Source organism: Neopsephotus bourkii, unplaced genomic scaffold (genome assembly GCF_033783945.1).
Source record: "Neopsephotus bourkii isolate Nb327-2 ecotype Australia unplaced genomic scaffold, CSIRO-AGI_Nbou_v1 NB_730, whole genome shotgun sequence".
Taxonomy (NCBI): Eukaryota; Metazoa; Chordata; class Aves; order Psittaciformes; family Psittacidae; genus Neopsephotus; species Neopsephotus bourkii.
In genome coordinates, this window is record NW_026901228.1 from 240,247 (window position 1) to 252,731 (window position 12,485).

Below are 12,485 nucleotides of genomic sequence, written 5' to 3' on the forward strand. Positions count from 1 at the left end.
TGGGAGGAAAACCAAGAACACAAGGGACTCAGGAATGCTGAAAACAAGCCAAAAAAAAAAGAAAGAAAGAAAGAAAAGGCAACAGAGAGATTAAGCAAAGCCTGTATGTGAAATAAAAAATGGAGACAAATTATGTGGAAGAGGAGCCTGGAGGCATTGTGGAGGACAAGGCAATGGGGAGGGTTAAAATGGCAGCTGTCCTTACGGGCAGCAAGTGAGTACCTCACATGCTAGTAACAAATACCTGAAATAGGTGTGCTTCACATTAAAGAGTATCACGGTTTGGAAGCGGGCAGCTTTCCATCCCCGGCCAGATATTTAGGCAAATAATAAAAATAATAACAAAAAAAAAAACCACAACCACGAGTTATGTGGAAGTGCATTACACTGTAGTAGAAGGAAGACAAGGAGTAAGGTAAGCACTCTTACTTCACTACCTAGTCTGCCTGCAGCGGCCACCACAGAAACACCCCGTTATGTCCCCGCTCGGGAGGTGGCTGCCACCAGCCCCGCCGGCAAGTAACCTCAGAGGCGAGCAGACCTCCAGCACTGCCTGACGCTGGCTGGCACTGCCTGCCCCTCCCCGGAGTCCCCTGGCGCCCCGCCGCTGCCGGCGCCCTCGGCCCAGGCTCTCCCTTCGCAGGTGGGGCGTGAGCGGCGCCATGTGCCACCGCCCGCCCGCCGCTACCCGCTCCCCGCCAGGCAGCCAAGTTTTCCGGCGAGGTGGGAGCAGCCATGAATAGAGTTTATAAAAATACTGGAAAGCTACCGTGGGGTGGCTTCTCTTGCACCAGAGCTAAAAAGGGGAAAAGCTTCGAGGGCGGCGAGGGAGGGGATGTTAAGCGAGCGCCCGTTGCGGGCTTAAGGAGAAGGCGGCCGGGGGGGGTGCTGAGCCGGCGGCAGGTCAGGGCGACAGCGGGGCCTGCAGGCCCTCACGATGCGGGAGGCGGGGGCTGACGGGGTCGAGGGGAACAGCAAGGGAGTCTGGAGGAGACCAGGGCGCTGAGGAGCGCGGCGGGCGGCTGCGAGCGCTGAGCGGCTGGCTGGGGCAGTTAGGAGAACAGGAGCCGGTGTGCAGCTGTCAGGGCTGAGGAACAGGGGGCAAACGGACTGCTGTGGCGGAACGGGGAGGAGGGTACGCGTCTAGGAGAGCGAGGCGCCAGGGTTCTGCGGAGAGGGCTAAAAGAAAAGCTGTCGGGTGTTAGGCGTTTCGGGTCGCAGGGGAGGTAACGCCACGAAGGGCAGCGTGCAGGAAGGCAGGTGCTCACCTCTGTCCTCTAGCCCCTCACTAAACTGCCCGCTGTCCCCGATCCGCAGCTGCTCCTGCTGGTGCTGCTCCCTGGGGGGCACTGGCGGGCTGGCCCCGGGGGGCTGCACGATGGCGGGGTCCGGGGTGGTGTCTAGAGGGGCAGCGGACGGCTCCATGTTTTGCGGGGCGGCGGGAAGCAGCTGGCGACTGTGGCAGCGAAGCGAGGAGCGAGCGGAGCATCCAGCCCGGGTGTGAGCCCAGGGAAAGGAGGAGACTCCGGCTCAGAGCATCAGGGAGACGAGGACAGGCAGCAAACAAACTCCTCCGGCTGCTCTCCGCCAGCCGCCTCATCACTAACCTCGGCGGCGGCGGAGGGAGGGCAGGTGGGAGCGCGGTGCCGCCTCCCCGTACTGCCCGTCCCCTCCCCGCCCCAGGGAGCGCCTCGGGCGCCGACATCGGCGCCCTGCTCTGCAGTGAGGCAGGGGCTGGGCCCGGGCGGCAGTTTGTTCCTGTGTGGGGCGGGAGAGGTGGCGGGAAGGGCTCTGGTGAAGTGATCTCGGGGGCTTCTCGCCCTCGAGAGCCCGCTGCCACTTGCGAAAGGCGCGGTAGGACCTTGGGCTTTAAGGTACATCCCGGGCTCGGCCGAGGGAGTAGGAGGCCGTCGTTCACCATGGCAGGCTTTGCCTTCCTTCTCTCCCTCCTCCCCACACCAAGTCCCTCAGGGAGAAGAGAGTTGTCCAGTGACTGTCTAAACATGGAGCCCCAGTGCAAAAGACTGAGAAGCAAACGCTGCTCCTATGGGCTGTGGGTGCTGCCACTGTGGAACAAGGCCCTGTCAGCCTCACCTCCCTTCACACAGGTAAAGACCCAGCGCTCCACTTTGCTGTGTGATTTGCTTGTTCTCCACTCACTGTAGCCCTTTTTCAGGGTCAGAGCTGAACTGCCACACATATGCACCTCAGAATCCCCAGCACTGACCTTTTGGTATGCTGACAGTTGGGTTTAGCTTAAAAAATGGCCTAGAACATACAGCCATCTCACACTGAAGCATAGGATTAGAGCTGGAGGCTTACTAGTGTTCAGGGCTATTCTTGATTCGCTCACCTGCTGCTCCTAGGGCTGCAGAAGAGTGCAGGGAAACAATTAAAATGTTAGGAGAACAGAAATGTGAAAAAATTGAATAATTTTACAGATACCTCTGTGCTAGAGCTGCTTTCTTCTCCACTGGTTTCTAATGACTAGAGAGGTGCAAATAAACAAGCATTTTCTGTGCTAGCACAGTCTCACATTTGCTTGTTTACTAGCACGCAAATAAATTTTATTCTGACTTGAGTCTAGGAAAATGACAGAAGACAATTAGATTTTGCAGCCCAGATCCTCAGCTGATATGTATGGATATAATCCCCATTTAACTTAGATGAAGATGGTGTTCCATTTCTCTTTTGAGAAATTGGCAAATCTGGGGAGTATGGATATGCCAGGAGGAAATTAATATTTATGCTAACATATCAACTGTCAGAATCTTGCTGATGTCAGCCTTAAAAGTTTTTCAGTATTTTAGTAACGCCTATTTGGGAATGATTAGTGAAACGTTACTACCAAAATGTTAATTTATGCTTCTTAATATTGTATGCTAATCTGCAAAATCTTTTAGCTGTATTTTAAGGCAGTAACTATTTGAAAAAGTAAATATAAAAAAATGTTGACATAAGTGACACAAGATACCGGTTTAGAAACTGATTTGCATTCTAGCAGCCTTGTGGAATGGAGATGCTGTTGTGGCGTGAGAGGTTGGTGTTTTCTCTTTACCTAATCCAATGATTTCTTTGAGTAGTCTGCCATACCTACTGTATGAAATGGTTTTGAAGTCTTCATGCCTCTTGCTTAAATTTCATCTTCACCCTTAGCTAGCCTACCCTGCTGAATGATCCCAGAGCTCTTGCTCTGGATTGGCATGAGTACAAGCAACATCGAAAGTATTTTCTTTTTTCCTCATGAAATGGATAGTAAATTACAAAGTGCCTATTTGATGTCAATGTCAAAAGAGGTTCTTATGTGCATAAACTAACACAAGTGAGTTCTTTTGAGAATTCACTTGGGGTTTTGGGGTTTGGGCTGAGTTAGGAGGGGTTGGAAACTAGTAACTCTATAAAATAGATATGGTTATTTCCTTTATGGGCTGTTTATTAAGCTCTTGTGAACTTGAACCTGCAAGATATGAGAGAAGATCTGTATGTGTATGCATGTGAGAGACAAGTAAAAAGTAGCAAATACATTTTGTTGCTTGCCATAAGTAATAGATTGCTGTGTCTATGACATAAAATGTGTTTGTGAAGTGAAAACCCTTAAATAAGTAGAACCAATTCTGTAACCTGATCAAAGACAAGGGACTGGGACCAAATCGCTTTTCAAGACCAGGCAGGGATACAGTAACCTTTGGTGAATCAGTTTAGGATGCGGAGTGCAGCCAGTACAAGCCATGAACAATCCCTCAAAACTGCTGCTATAGACAGAATGCTCCTGAATGCAATTACTGCAAGTTATTTCCTCTTCTAGGGAAATAAGTCTGTACCCAGTCCATTCCAGAAGGAACTTTCTTATTCCTTGCATAATTGAAAACTTGACTAGTGACTCTTAATGGACACTACCTCCTTTCTGTAAGTCTCTCTACGCTATTGTGCATTCTAAAAACTTTCAGAAATCAACCCAAGAGTAAAGTGCCTGGAGATTTCCTAATTCCTTTCTTTAAAAGGAGGTGAAAGGGGTAGGTTTGCAAATGATTTGAAAGAAACCAGCAACTAGGAACTGCAAACAACAAGTTTTAAACTTTAATATGTTCCTTTTTCTTTCTTTTAGTTGTTCTCCATTGCTATTCTTAAATAAAACTGTGTCTGGCAGGGGCTGCAGCTGTGTCTATTTGTATAAATGCTATAGTGTTCAGTCTGTAGCAAAGAATATGAGGCTTGCAAAGAGTATTATAGTTTCTTTAAATGACTCTTCAGTGCTTTCAAACATGGCCTCACGTGAGAAGGGATATACTCTGCATTTAGCAAATACAAATTCAAAACATTAAGCAGATCCACAATGAAGGGCCTTTCAGATCCAACGATTATTCATATAAGATAGCTACTAAAAGCAGAAAGACTGACGTATCATAGCAGCTGGAAGCTGCTTTCCAGCATCACCTCTTATTTCTCATGACATGTCTTTAACTCAAAGTATATTACTTTGGATAAAGATACAGGACTAGGGTTTTAAAGACATGGATCCTGTTTTCCAGCCCTGTTGGACTTCTTCTGTAGGAAGCCTTCAGGCAAAGTCAATGAAAAGAAAAAGGCCTGACCCTAATAGCTATATTACTGTATGATTGTATTTCTTGGCCCCTCAAAATCCTCTTTTGTTGGATATGAATAAGGACAATCTGAAATGCATTTTAAAAACAAAGAAAAAAAAAAGCCACATCTCCGCATTCAACCTAAATAGACTGATGCCATCCCGTACTCTGGCTGCTGCAAGATTAATACACACTTGTAAAACTTTGTTCTTGGTTGGAACTGCCTGTAATTTCCATAATATTTTGCCTTCCAGAGAGAGGTGATTCCAGAAAGGGTGGAGGTCGCTTGCACCACAGCAACAACAGATAACGTACCTTGTTTTCCGTCACCTGTATTTTTCTGTGATATTGTTTAGCTGTGGTTATTTGTGGTGGTTCTGTTCTCTCTTTTTTTTTTTTTTTTTTCTGTGTGTGTGCTCTTCCTCTTTCCTTCTATTGAATAAATGAAAAATATTAATCAGATTTGAGATTCTGCCTCCAGGCCACCCTAACTCTCAGCAAAGTCAGAGAAAGAACTTCAATTACATTTGGTGAAAATTTTATTAGGTCCGTAATTTTATTCTTTTCCAAGGTAGACCTTTTCCTGAGGTAATAAGCAATATCTGGGCAGTAGGTTGGGCTACTTTCCTAAGTTACAGTCCCTTTGTTTCACTTAAAGGTTATTCCCATTTATTCACCATCAGCAGCCGTTATGGAATGGCAAAGAGTAGTATGTTGCAAAGTAGAGCCAGTGGGCAACACTGTCAAAACAGGTCCTGGTTCATCAGTGAGGAAGTGGTCGCTGTTTGAAAGTAGAACACTGGTTATTCCTCTTCAGTTTATGTGGAATAGAAATAAATCCATTTTCATTGTAAGCAAGTTTGGATATGTTGGCATTAGATGTTCATTTGTCATTCTAGATACGAGAGCTGCCTCTATTCTGGACTTTCTGGTTTTCCTTTTCAGCACTACTGACTGGAATGTTTTCCCTTGAATTAGCAGAACACAGTGGTGTATTCAGAGGCTCCTGATGCTTGATTTCATTGATGTTAACTAGTCAATGTTCCGTATTGACCATCATCATAAGTGCAGCACTTAATTTAAGAGCAGTGTTGCATATTTGGAAAGAGTTGATCAGCTGGCCCAGCAATTATTTTTTAGTAAGTTTAGAGGCGTAACAGCAAGATAATGATACTGTCACCAGTCAAACAAAACTCTCTTTTTCTGGCAACAAAATGCTATATTTGTCTCTGGCACTGTATTGCAGTATCAGGGAGTGCTAGTGTAAGCCGGCATGGTTTATTAGTTTGGCCTATCAGATGTCTCATGGCTGACGTTCAGAAGAAAATGCTCACTTCTTACTTTTATCAGTATGCCTTTCATGGAACTACAGAAGGAGGTAATGGCATCATTCAGTTTTACAGGAGATACACCCAAAATAAAACCACGTACCAATCCAATTCTAAATGGATAGGCAGCCATCAGTCATGTAAAGGTCATCCCTATAGACAGTTTTCAGTGTTACTCCTCTAGGACCAAAGTCTGAAATTGATTCAGAATGTTATTTTGAAAAAAGAATATGATAATTCAGTATCTTTTCCTTCAGGCTATGAAAAAGTGCCGATAATATGATTCCCAGAGAACACAGCATGAGGTGACCTTGGTAAGTAATTGATGACACCTCAGATAAGCACCTACTCTTCTTTTGTATGATGTTGTTCTAGAATCATATTTGCAAAGAATACCAAACCTGGTAAGAGCCACAAGCATTAATAAACTCCATTGTGACAACAAAGGAGGAGTGAAATTATAGAATGCAAAATACGTAATTTTAAAGTGAGGAGAAGATCTTGAAAAAGATTCTTCACAGTGCGCACTTTCCATCTTGAAAGTATTTTAAAGGCTGGTTTTGTCTTCCATATTTACATGACAATTTTAACTCGAAAAGTTTACCCACAAAAAATAAACGTACTAGTTTGTTCAAAGAAGTGTTATGCACTCATGCAAGACTACATGCCCCTATTCCAAACAATGATATTTCTTCATACCACTGAAGACATTTTGTTTCCATTTTTTATGAAACTGAGTAAAACTCACTTATTTGACAGTGGCTTTATTTCATTGCTAATATTCATGAGTATTGAAGAGGAATGGAAGGGAAAATTAACTGAATTTTAAGGAGGTAGCAACCTGTTAAGTAATAATTTTCTTCCTTTTCCTCCTTCCCCCTCCCAACCCCCCCGCTTCCCATGTTACGTGGAGAGATCTTTCTTCCAGTGAGAGACTAACCATAGCCTAAAAGATGACATAAGCATAAACAGCTGAGATTTCACTTGTGCATCAAAGAAAAGAGAGCAAGCTAGGAAATTCCTAGGAAGCAAAAGTCAGTATAATTTTGTAATAAACCAATCTTATTACTTACAATTACTTGATGATAATTCCTATCCGAAAGCTTCTTAATTGCCAGACACTTCCAATGTATTTGCATAACTTCATGTTTTCTCCTGTATCTTTGCAGAATTTATACACAATTTTCCATTAAGTTTATATGATTAACCATGAGATGATGTGAAATACAGAAATCACAAAACTACTACTACTACTAATTATTATTATTATTATTATTATTATTATTTACAGATTGGGTCACTTTTCCTTTTGCCAAGCCAATGACCATTACTCCCGGTGTGCCTGTCTACCAAGGCTTTTTCCCAGATGTCAGACCTAAGTTTCGTTAAGAAGGCTGTATGCCATAGTAGACACATCTTTGTTTCCTAGTCAGGTTAGACTCGTGCATTTATGAAATATTTATACTTTATACATTTAACCTTATGCATTAAAAAAAGTTTTAAGTCATAATCCCTACCTTGAAGGTAAGGATTTAATGAGAAAAGGAACTAGTTTCATTTACTTATGGGATTTGCCTGTGTCAGAAAACAGATCTGATAGATTTTATGAGGAATAGTACCCAACTTGCATCTATTTTCTCTTCCAATATTTTAAATTGTAATTGTGATTTGGGTTCATATTTTATTCCTTCATAATTAGTGTCAGCAGCAGAAGAGTAACTTTTTTTTTTCTTGCTGTATTTTGATCTTTTATCAAAAGACCAGGTATCAGTATTTGAGGGACTGACTTTTCTCTAACCTATTGCAGTAAGATTGATATTGTTTCTACTCTACTGGTAACTAAGTACTCCACAGCTCACTTTACCTATGAGTTGTTTGATAATATTTGTGATGTTTTGAATACCAAATCCATATTGTTTAACGAGTTGGAAAAGAGTACCTTATCCTTTTCTTACACCAAGTGAATTGTCACTAGGGTTCTGTACGTTCCAGCTTGAGTATTTAGCTAAGACGATTATAGGAAGTGTTTGGAAAAAAAAGAATGCTAGCCCCAGCCAAAATTAATATTTTGCAAAACATGTTCTTCATAATCAGGACACTATTCATATTTTATTATGTGCTAGTTGGATTTTTTTACTTTTTTTTTTTTACATCTGATCAAGCATATGTTTGACACTTAAAATCATTTAACCTTTCTAGGCTTTGATGGACATAAACTCTCAAGTACCTAGTTGAATCTGTTAAACACTTAATGTTCCTTGGTTGATTGGTTTAGTTTCTGCTGCTTCTTTTTTTTTTTTTTTTCCTGGAGGAAATAGAATTAGTTTCCTGAGTTCTGGCATGCAGTTGAGTTTGAATATTTCATTTTAATGGAAGATGCTTTAGATAAAATGATTACATTCTTCAGATACTAATTTTTGAGAAAGGCAAAAATAACATCATCAACATATACAGCAGCCTTAATAGGTGTCTGCATCCTTTATTTTCATGATATATTCATTGTTTCTCATCCTCTTTGATAAAAATTTTCAGTGGGCAGTGGGAAAAATACAGAGACGGGGACAGTCTCTTTTGTAATTTTAAGGGAGTGAATCATAGAATTCATGGGATTCTTCTTATAAGAAGGAGTGGAAGTAATTTTTCTTGTGGAATTCAACCACAAAAGTTTATATTCCATTGCAGCCAAGCCTTTCTCTATGTGCAGCAGTAGCAAAGGCAGCAGATCTCTGTTTGATGTAGCATGCTGAAACATGCTGTGAGTACTGCCATTTTTCTGTCCATAGTGAATGCTATTTGATTTGAATTTATAACAGATAGGTAGGGTAGTTGCTTAACAACTAACTAGAACATTCATATTACGTTTAGCAGAGATGCAAAGTTGTGCAAGGCTATTAGATCGAACAAATTTTCAAGGAAAAGGAGCATTTTTAGGAAACTGAGGCAGCACATTTCTCTATAGAATGAAAAAGTGTTAAACATACTTCACCTCTGAAAGCCTTTTTAAGCAACCAGTACAATTCAGATTTAAAGGCATTTGAAGTTTGGAATTCAAAATGTCAGTGAAATTTTGAACTTCTATTGCAATAAAATTGTCCTGTAATCAAAAATAAAGAGGGAGACATCAGCCATATGATTTAATCGGATTATGATAAAATTCAATTTCTGCATCTTTCAGATTTTCTCTAAAACTTTTCATGGTGCCTAAAAGTAATGAAGGGACAGGCAGTCATATAGTAATGCAGGCAGCTTCCTTCTCACCATCGAGACTACACAGATTTTCAGTATTGGGATGCGTCAGCAGCCATGGAAGTGTCACTTGTCACATCATTTTATTAGAAAATGTGTATTTTAAGAGCTTTATTTTACTGATAAAATTTATATATGTGGATTCATTTTACCTTATCCATTGACTATCACAGCTGTCACTGGACTATGTAAATTAAATATAGTTGTACTTCTGAATTTAGGCAAACTGAGGCAAGATTGTAAAAAATATTAATATATTTTATTAAACCAACTACTGTAATTCAGTTCCAAGTAATAGGCTCAGAAAGTCTAGCCAGGTGTACAGGAAGGGTTTGTGTGTCCAAAAGTGCCTGTTTTTTTCACCAGTTTGTTTAATTAAAGGAAACTTTCTATAGCCTCTTATCTTTGTATCAAAGTGACTTTGTTTTATGTGTCTGGTTTTTGTCATATTTAGGATCTTAGTGCATGATTTGTTAGCAAGCTTTGAATCATTAAATGACTTTTCAGGCTGCATCAACTCCAAGCCTTATTTAGGTCAGATAGGATTTTTTTTGTGTCGCAACAGAAATAATTTCTTTCTATAAAGTTTATTTCTATAAAGAAATTCAGCAGCAGTCAGCTAGCAGAAGAAAAGAAGCAAGAGCACTCAAGTGTGGGTTTATTTCAGATCCGAGAATCACCCCAGTTTCACTTTAGTAGGTTGTATCACAGTATCACAGTAGGTTAGAGATTGGAAGGGACCTCAAAAGATCATCTAGTCCAATCCCCCTGCCGGAGCAGGAACACCTAGATAAGGCTACACAGGAACGTGTCCAGGCGGGTCTTGAATGTCTCCAAAGAAGGAGATTCCACAACCTCCCTGGGCAGCCTGTTCCAGTGTTCCGTCACCCTCACTGAGAAGAAGTTTCTTCTCAGGTTTAAGTGGAACAAATGTACAAATTGTACAAATTGTACAAATTGTACATTTGTACAAATTGTACAAATGTAATTCTTCATTTGAGACTCAGCTTGTTGCTTAGAAATATTTAATTGCTGTCTTCATAATACCAGCTCTATATCTTGCCCTGCTGGTTGGTGAATCATAGGTTGGACTTGCAATCTGAATTTAGTAGGTGGGGCTCCCAAGCAGGCAGTTAACCAAGGTAGTATACCGTAAGTACAGGACATACAGACTTGGCTGTAAGGCAGTATTGGCCAGGAGTGTACAATTTGCCTGAGATTCAGATCAGTGTAGGAGGCTTGACAGCTCTGCCTGGCACTGCAGGTGGATGTATGCCAGCAGGTCAAGGGAGATGATTCTCCCCCTCTGCTCTGGTGAGACACCACCGGGGGTCCTGCATCAAGCTCTGGAGTCCTCAGTACAGGAAAGACATGGACCTGTTGGAGACATCCAGACAAGTGCCACAAAAATTATCAGAGGGATGGAGCACCTCTCCTATGAGGGAAGGCTGAAAGAGTTGGGATTGTTCAGCCTGAAGAGAAGACTTTGGAGAGATCTTATTGCAGAATTTCAGTTCTTAAAAGGGGCATATAAGAAAGATGGGAGGAGACTTTTAGCAGGGCCTGTTGCAATAGGATGAGTGGTAATGGTTTTAAACTAAACAAGGAAAGATTCATGCTGGATGTGGGGAAAGAATTCCTTACGAGGACAGTAAAATACTGGAACAAGTTGCTTGGAAAGGTGGTGGATGTGTCATCCCTGGAGACATCCAAGGCCAAGCTGCATGTGGTTCTGGGCAACCTGTCTTAGTTCAAGATGTCCCTGCTCATCGTGCAGTTGGATGACCTTTGAAGGTCCCTTTCAACCCAAACTATTCTATGATTCTATGATCTTCTACACTGCTCAGGGTGGTCATTCTGTCAATGATCTGAACTGCTAGAACTGATGCAGCTCATGTCAGAGCTGGGTTACGGGTTTTAGAAGCTCAAGTCTGGAATTATAGTAGAGTGTCTGTGCCTTGTCCACATCTGTGCTCCATGCCATCCATGTCAGCAACCATGCAGATGAAGGTGATATAAAGATGCAAGGGATAAGGTGACAAGTTTTTTAATCAGATGGACTTTTAACAAGTAGGCTAATATTATAGCACAGACACGTGAAGAGGATAAGGGCCTTGCTGTGTCAGTTCCAGCTGTAAAGTATTCTTACCAATCCACTGAATGCTTCATGTAAAAGAGGAGCCTGGTTTCTGCTTTTGGAGTAGCCAAAAGCACTTATATCAGTCAATACTGTCAGAGGTTAATAATGTTTGAATATAGTTGTTGTTTAATTCTAAAATAGATCTGGCATTTTGCTTCTTAGCTGTTACACTTTTTCAACTTCGTTATGCATCTTTGTTATGTTATCTTGGCTGATTTGAGCTTTGCATGGAGACTGAGAATTTAGACACACACAATCAGTTCATGCCCATAACATTTTTTCCATTATTCTTCTGTCAAAAACCTGTTTTACTTCAATAGAATTGCATGTTCTTCCCTTTCAAAACCAAAGAGGAAAAATAAGCAGCAGCATAAGAATGGATGGCCTGAGCCAGTGCTCACAAACTGTGACTTGAGAGGTTGGAATAGGACATTAGGAAAATATTCTTCACTATTATGTTAGTGCAGCACTAGAAGAGGTTACCGAGAAAGGGGTGAAATCTTCCCACTTCCAGGATTTCTAAATTCAGCTAGCAAAAAGCCACAGGTAACCACAGCTAACCTGGTATAGTGATGCTTAGAGTCCTTCTCAGAGAAGAGAGTTGAATTAAATGATCTCCACAGGTCCACAGTTGTATGATTCACCCACTATAGACATCGGGGGAGGGGGGGGGGGGGGTAAATAACACTGAGGTTTTAACTAATAAATGATAAGCTAAGTAATATCAAAATACATTGATACAAAATGTGCAGAGGTCTAGAGACAGTGCTAATTCAGGCCTAAGAGCAGGTTATTTCACCAATAAAGGGTAAGTGCTATGTTTTTACGAAGGATAAAATTTTGATGACTTAATCCTCTTAAAATATTCCTTCCTGTGGATTTTAGAAGAGCTATTAGTGGAGTATGTTACTTATCTGATACAGATGGTCTCTCTAGGCCCCTTATTCTGCTTTTTATGACAAACCCATTTCCTTTATATAACTTTGATTTTTAGAGACAGTGAAAAACTGTCTCCTTTTTTCATCTATAGGCATAGAAAAGTGACCTCCTATTATAGAGAGGAAGATCGTTAATTCTGAAACTCTGGAATTACAGGTTGTTCTGGCAAATGTATCAATAAACTTCTTTGAATTGTCTCCTTTATCATCTTGAAGTGTGTATAATTCTGTTGACCAAAAAGTTCAACCT

The 12,485-nt window shown here is 41.6% G+C and overlaps 2 protein-coding genes across 3 annotated transcripts in view; one reads left to right on the forward strand and one right to left on the reverse strand.

Moving 5' to 3' along the window:
* TMEM163 (transmembrane protein 163) overlaps positions 1 to 1,675 on the reverse strand; it is a 99,157-nt gene extending 97,482 nt beyond the window's left edge. For both annotated transcript variants that reach the window (XM_061354302.1, XM_061354301.1), the window contains exon 1: positions 1,269 to 1,675. In XM_061354302.1, coding sequence (XP_061210286.1) covers positions 1,269 to 1,425 — 157 coding nt within the window. In that variant the 5' untranslated portion in view covers positions 1,426 to 1,675. The remainder of the gene's footprint in view (positions 1 to 1,268) is intronic.
* Positions 1,676 to 1,984: 309 nt separating this feature from the next.
* ACMSD (aminocarboxymuconate semialdehyde decarboxylase) overlaps positions 1,985 to 12,485 on the forward strand; it is a 46,416-nt gene continuing 35,915 nt past the window's right edge. Inside the window, exon 1 of the mRNA XM_061354298.1 lies at positions 1,985 to 2,108. Within this exon, the coding sequence (XP_061210282.1) occupies positions 2,004 to 2,108 (105 nt within the window). The 5' untranslated portion in view covers positions 1,985 to 2,003. The remainder of the gene's footprint in view (positions 2,109 to 12,485) is intronic.